The sequence below is a fragment of the Chroicocephalus ridibundus genome, chromosome 1 (assembly GCF_963924245.1).
Source record: "Chroicocephalus ridibundus chromosome 1, bChrRid1.1, whole genome shotgun sequence".
NCBI classification, from domain to species: domain Eukaryota; kingdom Metazoa; phylum Chordata; class Aves; order Charadriiformes; family Laridae; genus Chroicocephalus; species Chroicocephalus ridibundus.
The window spans coordinates 49,281,943-49,305,505 of record NC_086284.1 but is presented as its reverse complement, the minus strand read 5'-3'; the positions used below and the strand labels follow the sequence as shown (position 1 = coordinate 49,305,505).

Here is a 23,563-nt window from a genome sequence, read left to right as displayed (position 1 = left end):
AGAACAACCGTGCAACACTGTACTCCCACGGAAAAAGCCAGAGCATGTAAAAGATGAACTCTTGAAGCTTGCTGAGGAGTTAGAGCGTGCTAGAGGAGAGAGCTGGTAATTTTTTTAATATAACTGTGATACATTACTGAGGTTTGTATATATCCTCCGGCCACCAAGCAATGGTGTTAATGAGTACCTTTTCTTCTTGATTGGAGAAGTCACAGCAGTGTTTGTGGATGATGCATTAGGAGTCCAAGATTCTCTGTTAAGGAAATATACTTAATTAATTCATTAATCTTCGATAAGTGTATCCCTTTAAATGAAAAAAATAATGATAAGAGATCTTATTTCTACTATCAGAATGATACAACTGTGTATGGTAAATGGTATGACTAAGTTTATATATAAACAGATGAAAGTTTGGAGTTACCTCAAAGGACACCTTAAAGGATTCTGATGCTTAGAGAACAGATGTGTCTTTACTTGATATCCAAAGTAATTTCTGACTTCTTAAAATTTTGCCTTCTGTACCTATACTTCAGTCTCCAACCACTGAAATATTAATATATTTTTCATAGTTTAAGTTTTATGTTTCTTATTAAATTTTGTCAATACTGCTCTATTTTATGATATGCCTGTAAAAGGAGCCAGTAATCCTCATACTCCTAACTATATAAATTCCAAGCCAGTGATTTTTCTCATAAAGTTTATCAAAAAGTTATTGTCATGTCCTCTGCAATTCTTAATGTAATGAGAATAACTGAAGAACAGAGATTTGAAATCATTTTATTGCTTTCTGGCAGGAAAAAGTATATACCATTTAAGTCTCACTTAAGTCCCCCTTCATTTTTCTATTAAAAAAAATCATGTCTGGACAAAATAATATAAAATCTAATTTATGTGATGTTTCATGTGTCATCATCACCATGATTTACAACATAAAGGTGCAAAATCATAATTTAAAAGAATGATCTCACTTGAACTTCAAATGCCAGACATACTAATTTGCTCTTCAGCGTAATATCTCAACACTTTGCAAAATGACATTTAACTGCTGTGCTCGGTCTTCACTAGCAACTACATTCAGTGTAATTTATTACTTATAGAACACCACTGACATCGATGAAGGCACACAGCAATATATTTGTGCCTTTACATTTATAAGTATGGTGGTTGAGGTCTTCTGACTTTCATATTTTAAATAAAATTTCAATTAGGTAAGAGCTGCAAGTTCTTTAGAAAATAAATGTTCATTGTTGTGTAGTCATATTACACATATACAGTGGCCATCTCTGATTCTTCACAACTTTTTTCATAACATGTCAAAGATTTTGTACTAACTTATTTTAAATTTAAAATAGGTTTCAACCTTTTTTAAAACAGAAGACTGACCTTCTGACGAAAGAAAACCTTGCCACTGGAAAAAATCAGTTAGCCTGACTATTAAAAAAGTACTTTTATGTTGTGGTACTCAGGTTTTCCTTTGGCAGTGTTCAATGGCATTTCCTACTGAAAACCTTAATCAGAATTTTTTCATGTAGTCTTTCCTCAGAAATACATATTATATTTTGTAGAATTCATGCAGAGACATGTAGAGCTCTAGGAACATACCCACACCGAACTGTTTGCAAAACACTCTTAATTCTTTCTTTTTTGCATTTAAAAAACACATTTCTTAAAGTGTTACGCGGATTAAATGTGTAATCCAAGCTAGTCTCTCTTTTTAATCTATACGGAGAAATAGGCATTTTTAAGGAAAATTCCTCTTATTCTAAAGAAACTATCTGAGAGACGTCAGATGAGTTGACCTCTAAAAGACACCTTTTCTCCTCACTGGCTATAAAAAGAGTCTGTGATTACCTAGATATGGATGTCTGCATTCCAGATGTCAGGTAGTGAAATGAAGCCTACTATTCGGCCATATGCCATACAAACTATTTCCCTATATATTCTTAGGATGTAAATGTAATCAAAAGTTATGATAATATATAATACTTAGATGATAGTGCATGATAAACGATACATGATAAATTATAATATGTAATACTGAGATGATAAAGTTTCCGAAACTCATACCTGTTGCTTTGCTTGTTATTCAGAGTTGGAGACTTATTTATTTTGTCAGTGTCACTTCTGTCTGGAATTCTGAAACACAGAAATTATTTATAATACAAAGTCTAGATCTTTTATAAACTGAAGCTATAGATACAAAATAATTAATCCTAGAACTATAATCTAATATTATGTACAAAACATTTTGTATCCTGCCTTCAGCCAAGTATCACAGAATTTCATGAAAAGCCTTCAAGGGAGATCTGGGACATAATCTGCACCAGCATGTGCTCTATGCCTTTTTCAAGTCTTAAATTTAATTGTGCAAATAACTAGCTAATATGGTCAGCTTGTGACTGTGACTGGCAGATACAGTTACTCGAAAGATCACTAGAGGTCTCACTAAACTTGCTAGCATTACTACAGATGCAAACATGAGCGTTTCTTCTAATTCACAGCTACCCAATGAACCTGCATTTCTTTCATGCTTCATTTCGTATTTTCAAAATATCAGCACAATACTTTAAGTAGTTCTGTATTTGCTCATTTTTAAGATTTAAAGGGGCCATCTGGCATCCTACTCCACTGCTGCCCAGTGTAGCAGAAGATTTGAAAAAACTGAAAGAAGAAAGGTAAGTATAATGTTAATTTTTCTTTGTACAACTTTTCAGCTTCTGATAAGCAGTAGTCAAAGAATATCCTCTGTTTGCACCCAGAATGCTGTCTTCAACAGACACCTTTGAATCAATTATCCATTTACCCCCAAAAATGTTTTTCTGAACCAATTTAAATTTCTGACCTCCACAATATCCTGTGGTGGTGACTCCTACAATTAATACACATATTCAGGAGAAAAACAAGTATTCTTTTTCTCTTTTTCTCTTTTTCTCTTTTTCTCTTTTTCTCTTTTTCTCTTTTTCTCTTTTTCTCTTTTTCTCTTTTTCTCTTTTTCTCTTTTTCTCTTTTTCTCTTTCTCTCTCTCTTTCCCTCCCTCCCTCCCTCCCTCCCTCCCTCCCTTCCTTGCTCTTTTCTCTGTTTTTTCTCCTTTTTTCTCTTTAAATCATTACCTAAACATTTCATACAGTATGTTGACATTCTTACAGTGCAGCAAAGAGAAAATATTCCTTCCTTACTCACTTTCCCTGCATCACTCATTTCCAAGCTAAAGAAACTTTGTCTCTTCAGACATTCCACATGTGAAAGCTATTCCATCCCTGTGATCATCCTTTCTCACCTTTCTTTTCCTGGTTCTATTGTAGTTTCTTCACATGAGTGATATACTGCAAAACAGGTTCATACCATGACTGAACAGTGGTTTCTGGTTTGCTCTTAGTTCATTTTCTAATCATTTCTACCATTCCAAAATATTAGTTTACTAATAAAGCAGACAGTGAAAGTGTCTTATTTGCTTCAGTCCCATCTCTTCAGATCTGATTGCTATAAATGCAGTCAGGATTTACTCTTCCTGGAAGTTATTCTGGACTTAATAGCATTTAGTAGTTGGAAAAATAGCATTGTCACTATTTGTTTTTTAAGGTCTCTCCTGTCTTTTTTCAAATATTCAGTTAGTTGCTAATAATAATAGAGAAATAAATGCATAAATAAAATTTTTCCTCCCATCCAGAAAGGCTGTCTGCGATCACCTGTACAATGCAATTGTTGTCTTGAGTTACGATGTGTAGATCTACATGCCAGCACAAGTATATGTGCACCTACTGCCATCAAGTATGGATTTTTGTTAACAACTTAACCATGTTTGGCATTTTCTTGTGCTTGCAGCAAATAGTGCAATTGCACGTAGCCATCTGCAACATCTCTTCCATGCTCTTAATACTGAAACTGATGTCCAAATTTTGTAGATATTGGGTTAAGTAAAATTCATATCAACCAATACCTTCTTTGAACATGGATATGGCAGTATCCATGAATCAAAAAGCTGTACTTAAAATGTCTTTTAGATGTGTTTTCACTGTCACATTTACACATGCAATGAACTCAAAATCACTCCTATACTCCTCAAACAGTTTTAAATTTTTTTTCCATTAGAATTTTAATAACATTTTGCCATTTTGAAAACATGCTACTGAAGAGACATTCATCCAGAAAGATCCAGATTCTTTAAATCTTTGTCTTCTGGGATGTTACAGTCAGGGCCAGAAGAGATACAAAGCAGAATTCTGGAAAGATGTTCCAATCTCTGGCTTGAAAACAGGTAACTCCTAAAGACCTTTTGCAGGGTGGAAGACTACCACTTTACAGCATCTTAGGTAGACAAAAATTATTTTCCATATAGGCAATATGACTTACATTAATTCTGTAAACAGCTCTAAGAGATCTCCAACACCAAGGTACTTCTTCTCAAGAACTAGGAGACAGTTCTTTCTGTCTCCTCTACTAGGAGCAGTCCTTTACACTTTATTCAACATTCCAGGAACATGCTCATTTTCAACTCTGCCTTTTAATTTTGAGCAGGAAAAAACATGAATGCTTCTTTTTCACACAGGCAACTAAACTGTTCTGCAAACTGATCTGCTGTAAGCTCGGAGACTTCTGTACTATGGTGATGCTTGCCAGAAATAATTTATAAGAAAATAAGGGAATTGTACCTGGTGGAGAACATCCTTCAAAGAGGAAGTGGAAGTACCAAATTTGGCTGCAGGCTATAAAAAGGTGCTAATAGAAAAGAAATCACCACACCCTTTTATGCCTTAGGCTGCAAGTTTGAGGAGATGCAGAACACGTGGTCATCCCTTACAGAAGTGCCTGCTGGCAATGGGTGTGCTCTAAGTAATCCTGGAATGGCTATATTCCACAGTTTTGAGAAGACCAATAATGAATGAGGAAAAATAAACAACTTGACTGCAGCTTCCTCATTGTGATTATTTCAAGATAGAACCATCATTATTCAGTCCATTTATGGACTTACTCTGCATTAGTTATCGCAGATGTATATTCACACCTATAATCTGTTCTTTGTATTCTCTGTCATCTGTTGCATATTAAGAACCCTTTATGTTAGATATTTGTGTATATGAAAACACAAAGTCAGCTCACAACCTAAAATAATTCAGACATCCTCATAACTCCGCATAAAGCAAAAAGACATAGATAGAGTACAAAAAGACAATGCTGTTCAGCGACACTGTAGAAACTGGAATTGTCCTAAGACTTCAAAATTCGTAATCTTCTATGCATGAAAATCAAGCCTTAAAAATTGTTTTTAAGTCAATGAGCATGTGGATAAGAGTGCCATAGCTAATATGGCACTCTTGATTCGATTCTACTCGGTTCTACTTGAATTTCCAAAGAACTTCATAGAAATTTGCTTTAAGGACTCAAGTAAACTGATCTCCTATGTGGTAATAGAGAAGGTCCTTTCATGCATAAATAACTGGTTCAAAAGTAGGAAACAAAGGTTTGGAATAAGCAACAATTTTTCAGAGTGGAAGGAGGGATCTCTACAAGACCTGTGTTTTTCCATATGTTCACAAATTATCTGAAAAAGAAGGAAAGTGAGATGATGTTGCTTGCCAATGACACTAACTCATGGTAGTCAAAACAAATGCCAACTGGCAAGGCTTTCAGAAGACATTTGCTAACATGTCAGATTTCTAAAATGGCAGATGACATTCACTTTTCTTAGATACAAAATAATGCCTGCCAAGAAAACAATTGATCTCTGAACCAGCTATTATCACTCAGGAAAGAGGTCTTGGAGTTATATACATAATGTTATGAAAATGAAAGCTCAATTCTCAACAGCACTCAAAAGAGCAAATTGAATATTATAAAGTATGAGGGAAAGAATAGCAAATGAGGCCCATTGTTATACTCCTCTATGTATGCAAGTTATACTCCCATTTTAAATACCTACATGGAGATTTGGACCCCCAGATTAAAAAGACTTATATCGAAATAGAAAAGATACAGAGAAGAGGCAATAGGTAAATTGAAGTTATAGAACGGCTTCCCCATGATGAGTGAACAAATACAGAAGGATTCACCAGCCTGTAGAAGAATCGATGGAGTGGTGATATCACTCAGCCCTGTAGCCTACTCCGTTCCAGACTTCTACGGAGAAGGTAAATTTTAAGTAACAATTTTTTGTTGTTTCTTACAATGGGAGTAAGGATCATCAAAGAAAATTGCACAGTGCTAAGATCCAACCAAACAACTGCACTTTTTCCACAGTGTGCATTTAGGTGCTGGTGCTCATAGCCTCAGCATGTTGTGGATACTAGATGTTAATGGGTGCTGAATCATGAAGATGTGACACCGAAAGAATCTGGAAACACAGACATGGTCATGTCTGAACTCAGCAGAGGTGGAAGCTGAAGAGGACATTCAAATTAAGCACCTGTATGAAAAGCATATGATTATGATATTTGTACTGATCATGGTATGAAGTGGCAGCAAGTATTTGCAAAGAACTAGGGGTTTAGCCATGTTGTGCTTAACTATTGGAGATACGGCTTTGATTTATAGTTTGAAAAGCAGGAAACTGGGGAGGAGTGGATATCATCTGTGCAGAGATACTTACATTCATGAGGACAAGAATATACACAGAAATTGATATAGAAAAAGAAGAGCGAGATGTCAAAAGAACCTTTTCTCAAATCGCATTTCCATCCATCTTATTGACAATTCATGAAAAAAATCATTCAAAGTCTTCTACTTAGGCGTTAATTAAATTAAAAAATTTTAAAACCCCACTGATTTCATTTGTGTTTTTATTTTTAAGACCTCCCACAGGTTTGAGAATCACAAAATAGGATAAATGCAGAAAAAAACCCTACCTGTCCAAGGTAGTATCAGACCTGTATCGTCCAAGTACAGCTTTCTGATCTTCCTTTTCATTGGTGCTACTGCTACAAAAAAGATTAGAAATGCCACTTTGCTCACTGTTTTGATTAAACAACTCATCACCAATAAAACAATATATAAATCTTGAATTAAGGTATCATACAGGATTTCAGACCATCCAGGTGTCACCAGATCCAACCCTGCATCCATTGCAATCATCAACTTAACAATTATTGGTATTGAGGTCAGATTTACAGTGGATACATATATAGACTAAAACTGAACAAAGAAAGCTCTTGCTATAAATGGGATAAGTAAAAGGATACTCAGTTTTCTTTAGCAATATAATTAGAAAGGTGTTCAGATACTCTACTGTACCTGTGTAGGCTATCTTGGGATTTGTATTGATTAAGCACAGCTCTTCCATAGTTTTCATCAGCACTTCAAAGCAAAACAAAGACAGTGGTTAGTTCAAATTTTAATATTAAAAATAGAAAATTGTTTCTTGGCAAAAGATTTCTGTCCTCCATCAGATTTCACAGCTGTCCACTACCACCGTAACCACATGAGGTACAGATCTCTGCATTAGATGACTCCAGGCATTTTGGAGTAAGAATTATCTCTTCCCACGTGCTGTTTGTGGACCAAATAATGAGGGTCTGGTCTAAAGGTGGAGTTTCTACTGTAATGAGGGCCTGGTCTAAAGGTGGAGTTTCTACTGTAATACAAGTCCTAGTTTGTATTACAGTAAATTTCAACTGATTCTCACTTAAGCTCCTTGAAAGAACTTGTTAAGATTTATAATCTTCATGCTTGTATAAAAAAGAGTCAGATCGCATTCTTGCAATCTAAATTTATGAAATGTGGGATTTTTCTTGTAGAGCAGAAGCCTGACATGTCATTAAATGCTCAGTACTCAAAAATCACAATGAAAAACATAGTCAGTGAAAGTTCAGCAGACTAGTACTTCCAAAAGGTAATCAATATCTCATCAAGATAAGCAAATAATAGGTATTTGATGAAATTTATGTAATTCTGGTTGATACCATTCATGAAAAAGTAGGCACTCCAAGAAAATGTACATATCACACTGAACTAAATGCAGAAGAAATGTATTTCATATCTTTCTTACCTTTCCTCTTCAGGCCTCTTCTTTATCCAGCTGTTATCTTGCAAAAGGGTCCGTCGTTTATTAATATCATGATTGGCTTGTTGTCTGCTTTTAATTGCAACAGAGGGGCTCTTATTATCTGCAAATGCAGAAAAACATGTCTTGAAAATGAAGATATGGGATAATTTTGGAAACTTAAAGTACAATTAGAAAGGCCGAAATATGTAAAAGTTTAACACAGATTGGATCCTCAGCTATCACTCCTGTTTAGTGCAGACCATTTACTTGAAAAGTTTGTGGCTTAATCCCTTCAATCTTGAAGGGACTGCAGAAGCCCACTTCACCAAACTAAATTCAGTTTCATCCTTATTATGAAACAGCTTGGTATACTTTTAATGTAAACAAATATCACAGATCTGATAAGGGAATTATGAAATATAAAAACAACAGTAATTGCAGGAAAGTCAAACTAATGAATCCTATTTCCTGGGGTGTTTTCTGTGGTTTTTGTATTTTTAGATGTGTGACAGGATGCAAATTTTGAATGAAAGCTAATCTTAAGATGATCACATGGTCCTCCACCTACATCCAGCCCAACGTGTGTGGATTTTCAGGTTTCTCAAAAGGGTCAGGCTCCGTCTGAAACTTTTTCCTCAGTGAATGAATGAGCAGGGTCTCTTCTAACCAGCTACTTAGTTTTATTGACTTTTAATAAAAGCAATACCTTTAAGGTCTGTATCTTTATGTCAGATTTAACTCAAATTGGTATATGGTTTCAAAGGTTATGGGGAGGGGCAGACAGACATGCACACCCACATGGTGTATGAACATGGAAGCCTTATTTAATTATGAAAACAACCTAAAATAACTTTGGCCAACAAAGCTTATATTTAGTATATTGAGGAACTAAACAACTAACTAACTAGTTCGCTTGATTTGTGATAATATATATTCCTTGCTGTATTAGAAAGCTCCTTTGGTTTCTCTTTGTGAGGGGGTTAGCCCAGAAGCAAGCAAAACTATTGCTCATTTTTTTTTCTTCCCACCTAAGTTTCCTATCATCAGCCTGTTTGAGGGGAAGGGGAATACTGTTGTGCCATTTTAACATTCCCTTTTAAAATGGAAGACTAGTAGTTAAGCCCAAACAGAAACTCCATTTTTTAATTGTGATATTTGCCCCAAACTTTACCAGACAAGTGAAGGTGAAAAATTAAATATGCAAAACCTTTGTCAATAGCATCCAATTAATTAACAAACTGACTGATGAAGAATACTGAGCTTCTCACTTTTCCCTTTAGAGACATTCATGATTTTCTTCATGAAGTCCTCACTCTCTGAGCATCCACGCAAAAGGAGTTCAACACCACCAGATTTCAGGAGACATCATTATCTGGTGTTCAGTAAGGACATTTGTTTGTGTATAGAAAGACAACACTTCACAGAAAATACATGCAGTCAGTATTATGTCATTTATCAGAGCTGTGTTTTGGCATTCTGCTGTGATTTATAAGAAAATGTAGCTCTTGCATTTAATGCAAGAACCTCAGCTGTAGTGATAACTTGAAAAATTACAAATAACTACATCAAATGGAAGACCAAATGATACTAAAGCACCAAAATATTTATTATAAGTGACAATGGCCAAGACTGATTTTTAAAATACATTTTTTTATGAAAGAAAAACACTGCAGTACAAAGATAAAATTCAATCTAAAAATGTATATCTGACTGTAACCCCAACTGTGTCTGCTCTTATCTGTTGCAATTCACTGTAGATACAACCATACTGCCAAATAAAAGAAGGCCAGTGAAGGAATTAAAGGACTGGACTCATTGTTCACATTTTGCATTCTCTGGCTCTGTGTTGGACTTGCTCTCTCCAAGATTGGGCTGCTAGAGAAGTGACAACCATTTAAGAAGCATGGCTGTGATAGCACGGATTTGTGTTGCTGATGACAAGGTTTGGCTTTCTCTTTTATGAGCAGCATAGATGCAGCCCTTTGAGACCATTAAGAAATGAACAGGAACATCAAAGATGAGATTTGTAAGAATGTGCTGACAATCATGGTAAATTAAGAACAAAAAGTCATCTATCCTCACTGCGTGATTTCTGCATCAGCCTGTTCACTGCCAATTGAGACAGTTTTTCTCTTAAAAGTATTTATAAAAATCTAACTTTAACAACTTCAAAAATGAAGACATCCCATCCTTGCCTGCATAGCTCCACTGTTTCATTAAAATATCTATTAAAATAAACATTTATTGCAAACAGAAAAGGGGAAGGACTTCCATCAGTTTAAACAACAGCAGTGTCTTATAGTCACTGCCAAGAATGGAGATAGTTGTAATTAGCCAACAAGACTATATTAAATGCATCTAAATATTTGCTGGTTTGAATATACTGATAATACCAGCGATGACTGGGATGTAATAGGGACTTGGATAAATATATATAGATAGAAAAAAAACCTTTGAAGCATCCAGTAATCAAGGATTTGAGTGAAGATCCAATAGCAAAAACTATACCTTCCCACTCTCATATATATTTAGATATTAATTTGGTACAATCGTTTGCACTGAAAAAAAGTTAATTTTTGAAAGTAGGAAAAATGTGCTTTCAAATATATCCATTCCAGGTATAAAGCTTCTCTACACCAAGGATAGCTGATGGCAACTAAAGGGATGGAAATTATTCCAGAATTCCTTTCATACTAATAGTTTTAGCCAAAGATCCTTTAAACTGTCTGCAATACATTTTAATCTGTGCTCTACTGTCATCTATAACCTTCTTTGACGCAAACATAACATAACTTAAACATTTCTATATAGTCAAGAAGTACTCAGTATATACCGAACTATGAAAATTAACCTTGCATATGCAATATTGTCTTTTTTTCCAACAGCAGTTTCGGAAAACTGTAATCACCTAGCCAAAAATCACTTGGATTTCACAGAAATCATGGTCTTCTTAATTGCTTAGTGCAAAAAAAGGTTTTGGGAAATCTCCTATAAAGGCAGTAGCCAAGGAATATATATTGTGTTTTCTTGTCAAGAAACATCACAAGTAATTTGCTAATGCATGAGGCCTTGGGTTTGATGAAGACTACTCATTTATGGTCTAATGAACTCTGTCTCGAGTTTCAATTAAAAATGAAATATAGATCTGATACAACAGTTCAGGTCACATGAGCACAGGCAGATGGAGCTTATCGCCTTCTTATTTTGGCAATAAAAAGTTTACGTCCTTAACACGGCAGAGCCAATCTGCTCCCCTCCATGGCTGCGCCCATTTTGGTGTACTTAGGCCTGGTGCATCCCACCCAAACCAGGTCCTCATGAGCCTCAAAACCTTTCAGTCTTTAGAAGTATTTTGCAGGTTCGAGGGAAATGGAAGATTTCATTCTGTTTCCAGTTTGCCTCTGGTCATTTCTCCGGATAGAAAGCAAACTCCAACCCTCCTCAAGTTTTGTCCCTCCAGGGGAACAAACATTCCCATCTGCGAGTGATTAAATCGCATTTCTCTACCCTCCCCGAACCCTAATGTTCCTCAGTTTCTTCTCATTTCCCCTGAGCGAGTCAAAGAGACAGTGCGGAGGACAATGGATGCCCTGTCTGCCCCCCCAGCCGCCATGCACCTGTGGGGTTTCCCCAGCAACCACAGGCCCCAGTGGAGGGAAGCGCCATTTTGCACTAGGCTGCCCGGCCCCGCTGCTCCACCACACTGCACTGTGTTTCGGCCTGAATCTTTGCCAGCAAAGGCTTATGCATAAAATCGCTATTGCGTCGGAAGCAAGTTCTGCTGTGAATCTAACAAACCATCCTGTCACCGCTGAAGAGCGGCGGCGTGGCCTGTGAGGGAGCTGCGCCATGGGCATGGCGGTGCTTGGAAAGGAGGGAGGCCTTGCCTCCACCTGTAAGTGCCCCGGGAGCAGAAAATGAAGGAGACACAGTATTACCGCTTTGACTAGGAGACTGTTTTCGTATGCTGAAAGCTGACATTGTGTTCAGTGGGGTGTCCTTCTGCAGGAATCTAAAAGAAAACATGGAAAAAAAAGAAGAGAGAGTTTGGTGGTGAGGTTAGGAATCAGTTTTAGTTCGTTTGCCACATTCATCACCTCCTCACACAAATTTAGTCTGATAGGGTGGAATGACCTAGCACTAGCTTGCAGCCCTCTTTGAACTGAAGATCAGCCACCGCGGTGGCTTTTCCCTCCCTGGTGATGGCTGCGTGTGCTCCTGCCCTGTGCCTCCACACAGGCACATCTCCTCTCCCTCCTTTTCCTTGCTGGGAGCTCCTTCCCTGAGAACATGTTGGGCTGTGAGAGCCTTTGGAGGAGAAGACAGATTAACGAAGGATGGGGTGAGGCGATTAGCTTAATGGGAAGACGATATCAGCGGCGCCTCGAGCACACGTGGGCTGACCCGGCCGTGCAGCTTCGGTGGCCCGCAGCAAATGTCGGGGTCCGGGACAGAGGCGGTTCTTCTGCCCTGCAGCAGTTTTCCAGTCACTGGCAGCTTCCCTTATCTCAAATCAGGTTACAAAAACGAGCCTCCCAGACTGCTGATTTGAGAAAAAATAATTATTATTTAGGAGTCGCGCCGCTCAAAAGATTTCATGGTATGCTTTGAAATTGGATTTCAGCTTTCCTAGAGGAGGCATCAAGCAGAACATAATGACATTTTAATGACAAAAAATTAAGTAAAAAAAAAAAAAAGGCAATTCTAACATTGACTTAAGACTGTGGACAAAACTGATCCTCTTAAGCAAAAGGATTCCTTTTTGAAAAGCAGCATTTTCCAAGAAAACAATGTTAAGCTGGAAAGCTCCCAACCGGTTCCAGGGGTCAGGCTGCTAAAATTTACAGAAGTACCAGAAAACAGTTTTTGTGACAGAAGCGGTTGTTAAAAATCAGAAACATTCCCAGTTGCCTGGGTGACACAGTTGTCCTGTTTTTTTGCAGACGTAGAGTGTAGCGCTCACTCACCTAAGATAAAGTGGATTGAGAGACTAGAGCCTGTGGCTGTTTCTGTATTGATGGGAAGTGAAGATGTTGAATTTTGGCAAAAATACTAAAAGTAAGGCTGACAACAAAGCATATAAAACTAGTGGATACCCCAATGAATTGCACTTAGAGCAGATTTTTGTTCTGTGTGTTTTACTGCCAGGCAATAGCTGAAATACCTTATGATTACCAAGAAAAGAAAGCAGGAAACCAAAGTCTGGATGCAAACAAATTCAGATCGTTTTAGAAAGTAAAGAATAAATACAAAAATAATATCAGAGTCCAAAACTCAGCATGTATCTTACCCAGTTGTGAAATTCCAGATGTTTACCAGAGTTTAAAATTCTGGCATGTGAATCGGAAGGCTCTGACCCACTCTTCTTTCTTTTAACCTTAGTTGTTGGTATCAGGCATGCTTTGGCACGGTGTGTGAAGAAAACATGTGACTGCTGGATCTGGTTCCCACCCAATAAAAGTATGCTCAGGGCTATGGTGAGACTTATTTATTTTGCAATAGGTTATAAAATGTTTTTCAAAATTACTGACGTAAGGATTTAAGCAGATATGCACTGAATTTCCTAGAAGCTGTTCAGGTAGGTTATCAAGCAATCAATTTTAGATAATAACCAATCTTGCTATAAATTTTCCTGAACTGTCACAAGATGATAGAGAGGACTCTGATTTATTTACATTTTCAGCTTAGCAACAGCTACATGTCTGATACTGGTATTTATTTCAGTCAGCCCCAGGATAATAGGAAGCTTGACATTTCAGTATATTTCACAAACAGTGAGTGCTGGCACTTCATCTGGAGAAAAAGTAGTAGTTTTGTATGAAAGGAACTTGGATTTATTTTCTAACAAAGTCTTTTAAAGCCATTTCCCAGGGGAAGTGAATCATAAAACTTTGAAAGTGGAGTCGTCTTTTGTGGAAATTAAACCAAATTTGCTCATTCTGAGTCTTAGAATATCTTGTTTAAAATACACATTTTCCAATTTAAATATTTATCTTTAAAAATAACAGGAAACTACTGTGTAGACTTCATGCTATTCTATAGCCTTGCTTTCCACGGATTCATGATGGGAACTGAAATTTCTCACATTGCTGGCAAGAAAGTATCATACATCTTTGTTAAAAATAAACAAGAAAGCCTCAGACATTTGTTCTGAGATATAAATTATCTCCAAAGTAGAAAATCCATATATTTTGAGGCTTGTCTTTAAAATCTACGGAATAACTACAAATGCATTAATGACACCGAGACCCTGGAAAGCACATTTGCAGCTCCCACTTGTATCCATGCATGACAAAGGAAATTCCAGCAAAGAACTAAAATCAGCCCAGAGCAAGAGTGTTTCATTCATCCTCCATCATTTAATTGAAACAGTGCTTTGTCACTTGTCCTATATTCATTTTTTAATGTTTTTAGGGCAAAACAATATTTCTGTTGCACATGTGTACAGCATCCAGAATAAACTACTACCTAGTCTCCAAGTTTGAATGTAGTACGCATAAATGAATATAAGAAACAAGCACACTCGCTTTTACACTCAGCACTGAAAAATGTACCAGCTATTCTGAAATTTTAAACCCAGGCATTTTAGTCTTACAGAATACTGGCATATTGTCCTCAAGGCTTACTTCTTCAGAACTTTTAAGTTGTATATCAAAGATTAATATATTAAAATTTAAAATGCAAATTAAAGAAAATCCTACTTTAATCTCTATCACAGACAATCAAGAATCATCGTAGTAAGATTTAAATTTCAGGATCCTAGAAATTAAAAGAATCTTGTGTAAAGAGGCAGAATACAACTCATCAAAGCACTTTTTTCTTGTTTCACTGTTGTGAACTAAGTGTGTGTATGTGTGTATCCGGAAAGGAGAATGGACAGGAGACTGTGAAGATCACATTGATTTAAAAACTTCATCTGATAAAGATCTGGAACCGTCACATTGTTCACATAGGTCAATGAACTGTTTATCTTCAGCCCATGGTTCAGGGGAGAGAAAAAAACAAAAATTAACGTAGTAAATGGAATTGTGATAAAGAGAAGTTACAGGCTTCTGTAGTATAGTAGTAAATTATGTTCAGGCATTCTTAATAAGGTCTCAACCACTGAAGCAAAACAACTCAGCTGGAATGCAAAACAAAAACAAACAGGAATGCAGCTCCAGTGTAATTTGAAATTAAAAACAGCGTCAGGAAACTTTAAAAGAAAATTGAAACTGCCCCAGCCAGTCCAATGAGAAGTTCCGCAAAAGTTTTAAGACATGCCAATTCTGAATTCAGACCTTCCCCCATTTTTCGAGAAATCCAAATACAATCCCAAAGAAATCCAGAAAAAATTTCAGACATGACTTCAGCGCAAGTCAAATGCCCCTCCAAGCTTGCAGTAAGTTAATCAGAAAGCAGCACAGGTCTCCAATTCTATTTTTATCACAAATATTCACATTCCTACATCTCCTTTCCACGTCCTATGGTGAATGATCAGCAGAAGATCTCAGGCCTGCCTTAAATTCTCAAAGCTAGACATTCTAGTTTTCAGCTGGCCTGAACACACCCATTCTTCTAATACATAGGCCTCTTGCCTTCCTTCTTCTGTTCTTGGCTGTAACTTTCTATGTAATTAGGTTTCACATATATGTATTGCTATATTTAAAAAAATACATAACAATAATACAAATGTTTCCTGTAAGAATCATGTTTTCCACATCAGACTGAACTACTTACAACTAAAAACGTCCTTGTTCTTTAGCTTCTAGCTATGACAGTGATTAAGACCTTATTTATAAATATTCAGATTATATGTATTTTGCTTTTAATAAACAATATTTCTTTCCACAGCTTAGAGGTACTGCATATCATCGCGCTGTATAATAAGTAATTCAACATAGTAGCTGCTGAAGGAGTGTCAAGGGAGGTACACCTTCTTTAAAAATCAAAACATTTGGATTTATACTAAAGTTTTTCATATAAAGCATTGGCAAATGTGAATGCCTCAACTATCAAACTTCCTACTATTATTAATAAACTGGGTGATACAAAAAGTTGCAGATGAACAACCAGTTTAAAACAAAAAAGTTTCAGAATTTTCCTGTTTTCGCACTTCTAGTGCTGCTTTGCTAAAGCAAAATTGTAGAGAAGCCACTGAGTTTGGCACGTCCACACAAAAAAGCCAGCTGGAACAAGTAGGTTTCTTACACATGGCTCTACACAGCCACAGCTCGCTGACTACTGTTTGTTACGCGTTCTTAAAGTTCCAGCTTTTCAAAATCGTCTAGTATCTGCTATTTGAAAAAGAAAATAAACAGACACTTTGGTCTTTCCTTATGCCAAATATGAAACTTCGCACCAAAATTTCATCTTCTTGAAAGACTATTCTGCTCTGAAGTAAGCTGAACATTCAAAGTCTTGTGAGTAATCAGAGCTCAACATTTTAGAATTGTTCCAATAGAAATCTAATAAAAGGTTAGGAAATTAATTTTCCACATCCTTTGCGTTTTAATCCATTTGCTGTTTTCACTGCAGTCCAGGAGAAATTTTGCACCGAATAAGTACTGGTGATTGACTAAAATGAAGGCTTACTTCAGCTTTATTTTTTGTTTCTTTTTTTTTTCTATTAGAGCTGTTAATGTTAATTCTATACTTCATGCATTATCTTTCATTTATATGAGAAGAATGTGGAGAATATAATATTTTAAACAAAAGCACATTTGATCCTACTTAATCACAGTTTCAAAGCAAGCTACAGTAATTCCTTCCTTTTAGTTAACAACTTTCATGTCAGGTCAGTAAACTTTATTGTTTTCTCCATCATTTCTCTTGAATATAGTAAGACCTAAATGTGTGAGCAAGCAACTGATTTAAGTCATTCCGACTTCATACAGGATAAAGATCTCCAAGCCTCAGAAATAAGGCACTGGAGACATCATTACAGTTGTTCTTCTAGATAGACATCCATTAGTGTGTGAGGTGAAATCTTGCTGGTTCAGAAGTCAACACCAATTTTGCTTTGTTCTCTACATCCATGATTTCTCCCCTCAAATATCAGAAGCACTATGACTGTGCTGTCAGACCTGGCTACCTATTCTTCAACTCAAATAAGGATTTCTATTTCTAAACATTGCTTCTCTTCTTCATCGCAGATAAAGGCTGGTTTTCAAATCACCATCACAGCTAGAGCCACCCAAAGCTGCACATTTCCAAACATATCATCTCCTAAATAGCCTCAAAGGCCCACTCTGCCAGGTGCAGATCTGTATGTATAACTGGTGCTGCGCATTCTTCCCTGCAAAATTGTCACAAGTATCCACTGCCATAGGTCAAGACTGTAGGTACATGTAAAAACTACATGTAAAAATAACTACATTTGTTTTACAGCCATTGAAGAACAACAAAAACATGCTCCTAGAATGGATTTTTTTTCCAAGAGTTACATGTCAGAGCAATAGCCGTATAATACATTTATAAACTTCTGGAAATAATAGACTGTGTTTAAATAAGTATTTTACTATACAGTTCAGGCCACAGAATTGATAATAACCCTCACAGAGAATAGGAAAAACACACGTATGTGTGTAAAAGAGAAAACAGGCAAGGTTAGAACAGGCAAGGTAGGACTAGAGAACACGTGAATGTACGACAGAAATCATTCATCTATTTGTAGCAGAAAGAGGTCTCAGAACTGGTTTTTCAGGACGTGGGCGGAGGAGATTCTGTTTTGAAAGAAATTAAGCTTTGGAATTGTCACTAATGTAAAATCAGCTGCTAAGTCAGAACCCAAATTTGTATGTGTTTTCAAATTAGAAATATAAGATCAGTTTTAAATGGCTTTTTTTTCATACAATGTAGAAGGGGGGTGATAATTTTAATTTTTTTAATCCAACTCTTTCCTTTCACTTTGCTATATTTTTAATGAAGAACCTTCCTGTTTATACAGGGTGCAGTTCATGGTACAGATAAATCATTGTATCAAAACAGAATGAGTATTTTTTGCTATACCTTTTGCAAAGGGGGAAATGAAAGCAAACTGTTGCTTTTTTTTTTTTCCCCCAAAAATCATATACTTGAAGCAAATTGAAGTAAATGAGATTTTAGTACTCTGTAATTTTAGATTAAAAAATCCAAAGAAATAATAAAGAAATAATAAGATGAACCAAAGTGCAGAAATGACATTAAAACAACCATTAATGAAAAGTGAGTTTGTCATCAGAGAAACATCACTAGAATAAAATACAATTAGCAATATAATGTAAATATTGAAGTAATTAAGAGAAGATTTCAGAGAAGTCCAGGGAACCTGAACACCTAAAATAAGACGCTTTAAGAGCTGTGTTTTCACAGTCAAGTTCTCCACACATCTTGAAAAGCAGTGGGATTCCACTTTGAAGTGGAATCCTTAGTTGGACGCTAAGAAACCACAGAACATCTGAAAACGTAGGACTTTCAATACATGGTATATAGAAACAGAAAAGTAAACACCCTCACCTAGGTACGGTAGAAGTTAGTGTCCTGGTGTGGCTCAGTGTGGTAAGTCAACCTGGAGATACCTGGAAGTGAGGTACAATCAAAGCAGACAGAGAGCTGAACTGTCGTTCCCCATCCAGCTGTCTGAAAACTCAAGAGATTTCTCCTTCAGAGGCTGAGTCACTTAAGGAGGAGGTAGGAGGTGTGGAAAAGGGTGGCACCTTGTAGAAATTCCAGATCAATTAAAAGTACCAGTGAGTTGTTAGCCTTCTGTGCTTGCTGTACTTTTTGAGTGCAGAAGGGTTGGGTTTCACCAAATGAAATGCTTTCACGGACCTTGAAACAGAAAACCAAGCAATTACTATTTGGAAAAATATACCACGCTCATTTGGATTTTCCACAGAACATACGTCACCGAGTTATAGGGCTGCCTCTCAGCTAGAGGGTTTCAGGTATTTGCACAGGTGAACATGAAGAAACACCATGTTTCATAAAAGGAGAATTCGGCAGAAGTGTTACATGGGGAACACGCGCTGGAATCTGATAGGCATTAAGTGTCTGCGCTGTTTGAATATGTGGGCAGAGGCGAAAGACCTGTGGGGGAAAACCCTCCCACATGAGATCTTGTTGCAAGTCCCTCTTATCTCTGCACATTTGCATTCTCCTTCAGTACAGGCAGTAATAAACAGAAAGGAGAGAAGAGGCTGCCTTCACTACTTTTTTTTTTCCTTTACAGTGGCTACAATACCTTTCTCTGTAGACTAAGAACTGCCTTACTATTAATAAATACAGTGGCAAGGAACATAAACTTCCTTATAGGAAAGCCGTATACAACCCTATGGTTGCGTTTAAGATACCGAGTCTGTTTTTAAAGTATCTTATACAACCCCACACTTATTTTATATTTGGGGAGCTTTTGTAATGAAATATATAAGATGTGGGTATACAAGATTCTGAGTAACCTTTAGTCTTATTGTCTTTTGTGAAAATTAAGAATTTCTTTCAACACAAAAGAAGCAAACTCTGACACAAAGTAACTTACTAAATGCCTCCTTAGCCATATATCTAGTCCTTATTTTTGCTGATGGTTACCTCTTCATAGGCTTGGTACTTAGTAGCATGAAGTTATTGTCTAAACGTTGGTTATATCTGATGAAATACAGCTGATGAAGCAGCGCAGCAGGCAAGAAAATGCCAAGTATAAACTACTAACTACCACAACTTTCAGAATTAATGAATACAAACAAGCAAACCTCTCTGAACTTAGTACGTCTCATCTTCCGGGTTTCTGCAAATGAAGAATACTCAGAGCAGTCCTGGCATGTTCGGGTACACCGTACTATATGTTTATCTTTTTACGATTGAGAAGAAAACTTTGTGAATGCATCTCTTTACAGACATATTATGATTTTATGATTTGCAATTTTAGCACACACACCTCCGAAATGAAACAGATGTCTTTCCCCATAAGCAACTCAGAATGTGAGTTAGCTTAAAAAAATCTACATAGGCTTTGAATTGAAATGGACATATAGCTTTGATTTATAATAACAGCACCTGAGACTAGGAATATCTTTTTGCTTTGAAGCCTTTTTCTTTCACAGTCCAGGTGCCAGATGGTATTAATTTGTTATCATTTTACATTCAACCAGAAGAGTTCTGCTTGCATGTCAGAGATAAGCTTAACCTGTCTCACAGTGCTGCCTTCTTTAGCCCAAATATTTGGGAAACACAAATAGAGATACAACCACTAAAGTCTGGAGAAATTAAATTTATATTTTTCTGTATTTATAACCTTTGGACACAGAGAAGAAACTATGGGGCACAGCAAGGTGGTTCTGCTACCCAGAGGCTTATTTTAAGACAGTCCTTGCTAAATCTTTGGTATCTGACACAGAGAACAGACACTTTACAGGAAAATGCAAAAATATAAGAAATTCCAACAATGGTACTGACCTCATCTTAAGAATAAAACAGGCCAGCTATCTTTTATTGACTGATCTGCACCAACCAACAGATTCAATGGATGGTGAATTTTTAATGTTAGCTATGCTGATTACTTAGTATTTCAAAGCTGGAAAAAATAAAGCAAAACATTTTTTTTTCAGATTAAAGGAAATCCATCTTAATTCTAAGCATTCTGTCTGATTTTCTCTATGGTAATCCCATAGAAGTTTTGTATCTGGTGAATAAAGACTATATGATGCAGTGCCGTGTATCAGGAATTGAACATTTTCAGCATGAGCATACAGTGAATATTTTCCATGAACAAGCTTCCCATACTCGGAAGAAATTCAGCTTTCAGAAATTCAGAGGAACTCAAACTTTGCCTCTGTATCTCAGTATAACAAATAAGGCATTTCACAAATCCAGCCAGCCCCAGATTGTGTGAACTGTTCTGCTGTCAGGTTTAGAGAAAAAGTTCTGTTTTCATTCTCTAGTTTAAGGTCCTTATTTAATCAAGGAGGGACAGAAATATAGGTACAGGGAAATTTAATTGCTTCGACTGTATCAGAATTTGAATGATGTCTCACTTATTCCCTTTCTTGCTCGCAAGAAAATCCCCCAGTTGTAGCACAAACAGATATCATTCTGGACACAGATTTTCCAGTAGTGTCAGAAAAGAGCAATGCAAAAAATACAGGTGTGTATATGCCACTGTATTGTCCACCAATGACTTTTAATCAAAGAATGGAATTTACCTAATCTACTAGTTCACCGCATCGGGCCAAGCTTTACTATTGGTTTATCAGAGTCAGGGGAAATTTTTTTTAGTACAAACAGTAAAGTGCTTTGGTGATGTCAGTAACTAATTTCATATCTACCTATCACCGTAATGTCTATGTAACCTGCTTGTTGGGAGTTAGGCAAATACTCCGCTTTTGCTTGCCATTCTCACAAGAAAAAAAAGAAGAAACTCTGAAAAATAGATACAAACATAAATGGCCCCATCCTCAGCTGATAAAATGGGATATAAGTCCCCCCAAACCATTCTGATAGCTCACTTTACATTAGCAGAGTGTGTGGCCTGACATGATTTATGAGAAAAAAACAAGAAATGTCTTAGAATTCCTCCCTACATTAGCTCCTATTTTTAATTTATTAAAAACAAGCAATAGGAGGACTTTGCTGATTAGTAATCAGAGGTCACTATCTCTTGCTACTTAGACTGCTAGCATATTTTGGAGGCCATTTCTGCAAGGTCATTTTTACTACCTCATCAGCAGTGGAGGCTTAGGCTTATTTGTCATCCAAAGAATTCTTAAAATGCCTCCTAAGAAACTGACAAGTAGGGGATGTTGGCTTTTAAAATAGACTAGCACTGGCAGAAAAGTGAACATAACTAGTTCAGAAATGCCATCATTTATATTCGAATGGCTTACTCAGTGTTATTAAAGTCAAATGTGTGTAGCACCCTACAGTGGCAATACATTATCGTACTTCCCAATTCCCAGCTTTCTCTGAACAACGTGGTTGTGTTCTGTGTACTTAGCTTTAGTTTATACTTTTCTGCAAAGCCTGTGTCCCTTGATTGCTAGTAAGATGCATTTTCTCTACATCATTTTCTAGTCAGTTTTTGTTGAGTTTTCATTTTTAAGTACAAACATACTGTAAAATATTATTCTACCTCCACGTCCTTATTAAGGTGTATAAGATGGCCATCATATGAAAATGACATAATATAGCCTAGCCCTATTGAGCTTTTATGTAGCTTCTCAACAGAGAGACAGGCATGAGCAATGACTCAGCAGGCAACTTTTTGGACAAATACCATTTTGTGACTCCTCCCAAAAAAGCAGGAATACATTACTGAGCACATTTTTTTCATACATAGTGTCCTCCAAAAGAAAACTCCTTTGATACTTCAGACATTCCAAGTAGGATTGGTAAACTCTTGTGTTCTGGGTTATAAGATGCTATTATTATAAATGATAGGTCCAAAAGACAAAGACGTTCTAGCAAATGCTGTTCAAATGTTATAGTTTCAACATACAGATCAAATAGCTAAATTTATCCTATTAGGTTAAACATACCAAAGCCCGGTCTCTGGCCTGAGGACAAGTGGCACAGATGATTGGTTTGTATGAATAATGCTAAACTTGCTTTCCAAAAAGAACTGTGTGGCCTTGTCCACACTCCTATTGGAAACAGTCCAGGGCTTGCCCTAGAGAGATCTATGCTCAAAGTTTTTTTCGTAGATAACTAATTGGCAGGAAGAAAACTGTGTCAAGGAGTGTGCGTGATAATGGCATGGACAAACAGAGGATATTGCTCAAGCCCGGGTCCTACCCCTCCTTACCTAACTAGTATGGTCCTACTCATTGGACCTGATTCTTCCAAAGTGAATTGTGTTCAACATAACTCGTGTCAAAAGATGACTGAAACTAAACGCTCTAAAACACGCAAATAGATGTCGGCAGTGGATGACAGCCAGCTGCCAGGCAACGTTTAGACACAGCTAGTATTTACTAACTTTACTAACATTTATTTGGGAGGTGGGTTGCACTTCTGTGCCACCCGCACATTTTTCTTGCTTAAGCTTGGTCTAAGATCACCTATATATGTAGGCAGCAGTCCTAACAGGTTAAGTCAAAAGGGGAAGGGTCATTTAGGGAAAAAAGAATGCAGTGCAGCAAATACAATACTACTTAACATAGAAAAGGAAGCGGCAGTCATGCATAGGGTGACACCTTTTCTTGAAGGTGACTAACATAAGGACTGCTCCTCCCTTAATTCTCTGTCCAGTCCTACATAAAATAAAGGGATGCGTGGGACTTGTGCTGCCTCTATGTACAGAAGTACTTTTCACCCCTGGTCAAAATAATTAACCGAGGGAACATATTGCCTATGGGTACGCCCTTACCAAGAGGTATGTATGACTCAGAATCAAGCTAGAAACGGTTGTGTGAATCCCAGTAGCATTCATGACTACAAAAGATAGGAGAGGTAGAAATAAGGAGTATGATTTATTTTTTTTTCCACGGGCAGGCTATTCTATCATTAGAATCCCATGGGATTTGTGTAACTTTCCCCTGAAGATTCTGGTCCTCCTGCTCCTAGACAGACATCTCAAAGTAAAATAAACTACTGATCTGATGTGAGATGGAAACCCCCTTTCTCCATGGGCATCCT

The 23,563-nt window shown here is 36.8% G+C and overlaps 1 protein-coding gene across 3 annotated transcripts in view; it reads right to left on the bottom strand.

The window, feature by feature from the left end:
* SCEL (sciellin) overlaps positions 1-23,563 on the bottom strand; it is a 77,700-nt gene that overhangs the window by 32,881 nt on the left and 21,256 nt on the right. Inside the window, exons 2-8 of one of the 3 annotated variants that reach the window (XM_063344344.1) lie at positions 18,452-18,766; positions 11,914-11,987; positions 7,979-8,096; positions 7,225-7,287; positions 6,840-6,911; positions 2,068-2,136; positions 188-253 (exon numbers count right to left, since the gene is read on the bottom strand). In XM_063344344.1, coding sequence (XP_063200414.1) covers positions 188-253; positions 2,068-2,136; positions 6,840-6,911; positions 7,225-7,287; positions 7,979-8,096; positions 11,914-11,956 — 431 coding nt within the window. In that variant the 5' untranslated portion in view covers positions 11,957-11,987; positions 18,452-18,766. Of the gene's footprint in view, positions 1-187; positions 254-2,067; positions 2,137-6,839; positions 6,912-7,224; positions 7,288-7,978; positions 8,097-11,913; positions 11,988-13,265; positions 13,389-18,451; positions 18,767-23,563 lie in introns of those variants that run through there. The other 2 variants (XM_063344522.1, XM_063344431.1) reach the window with 2 other exon arrangements.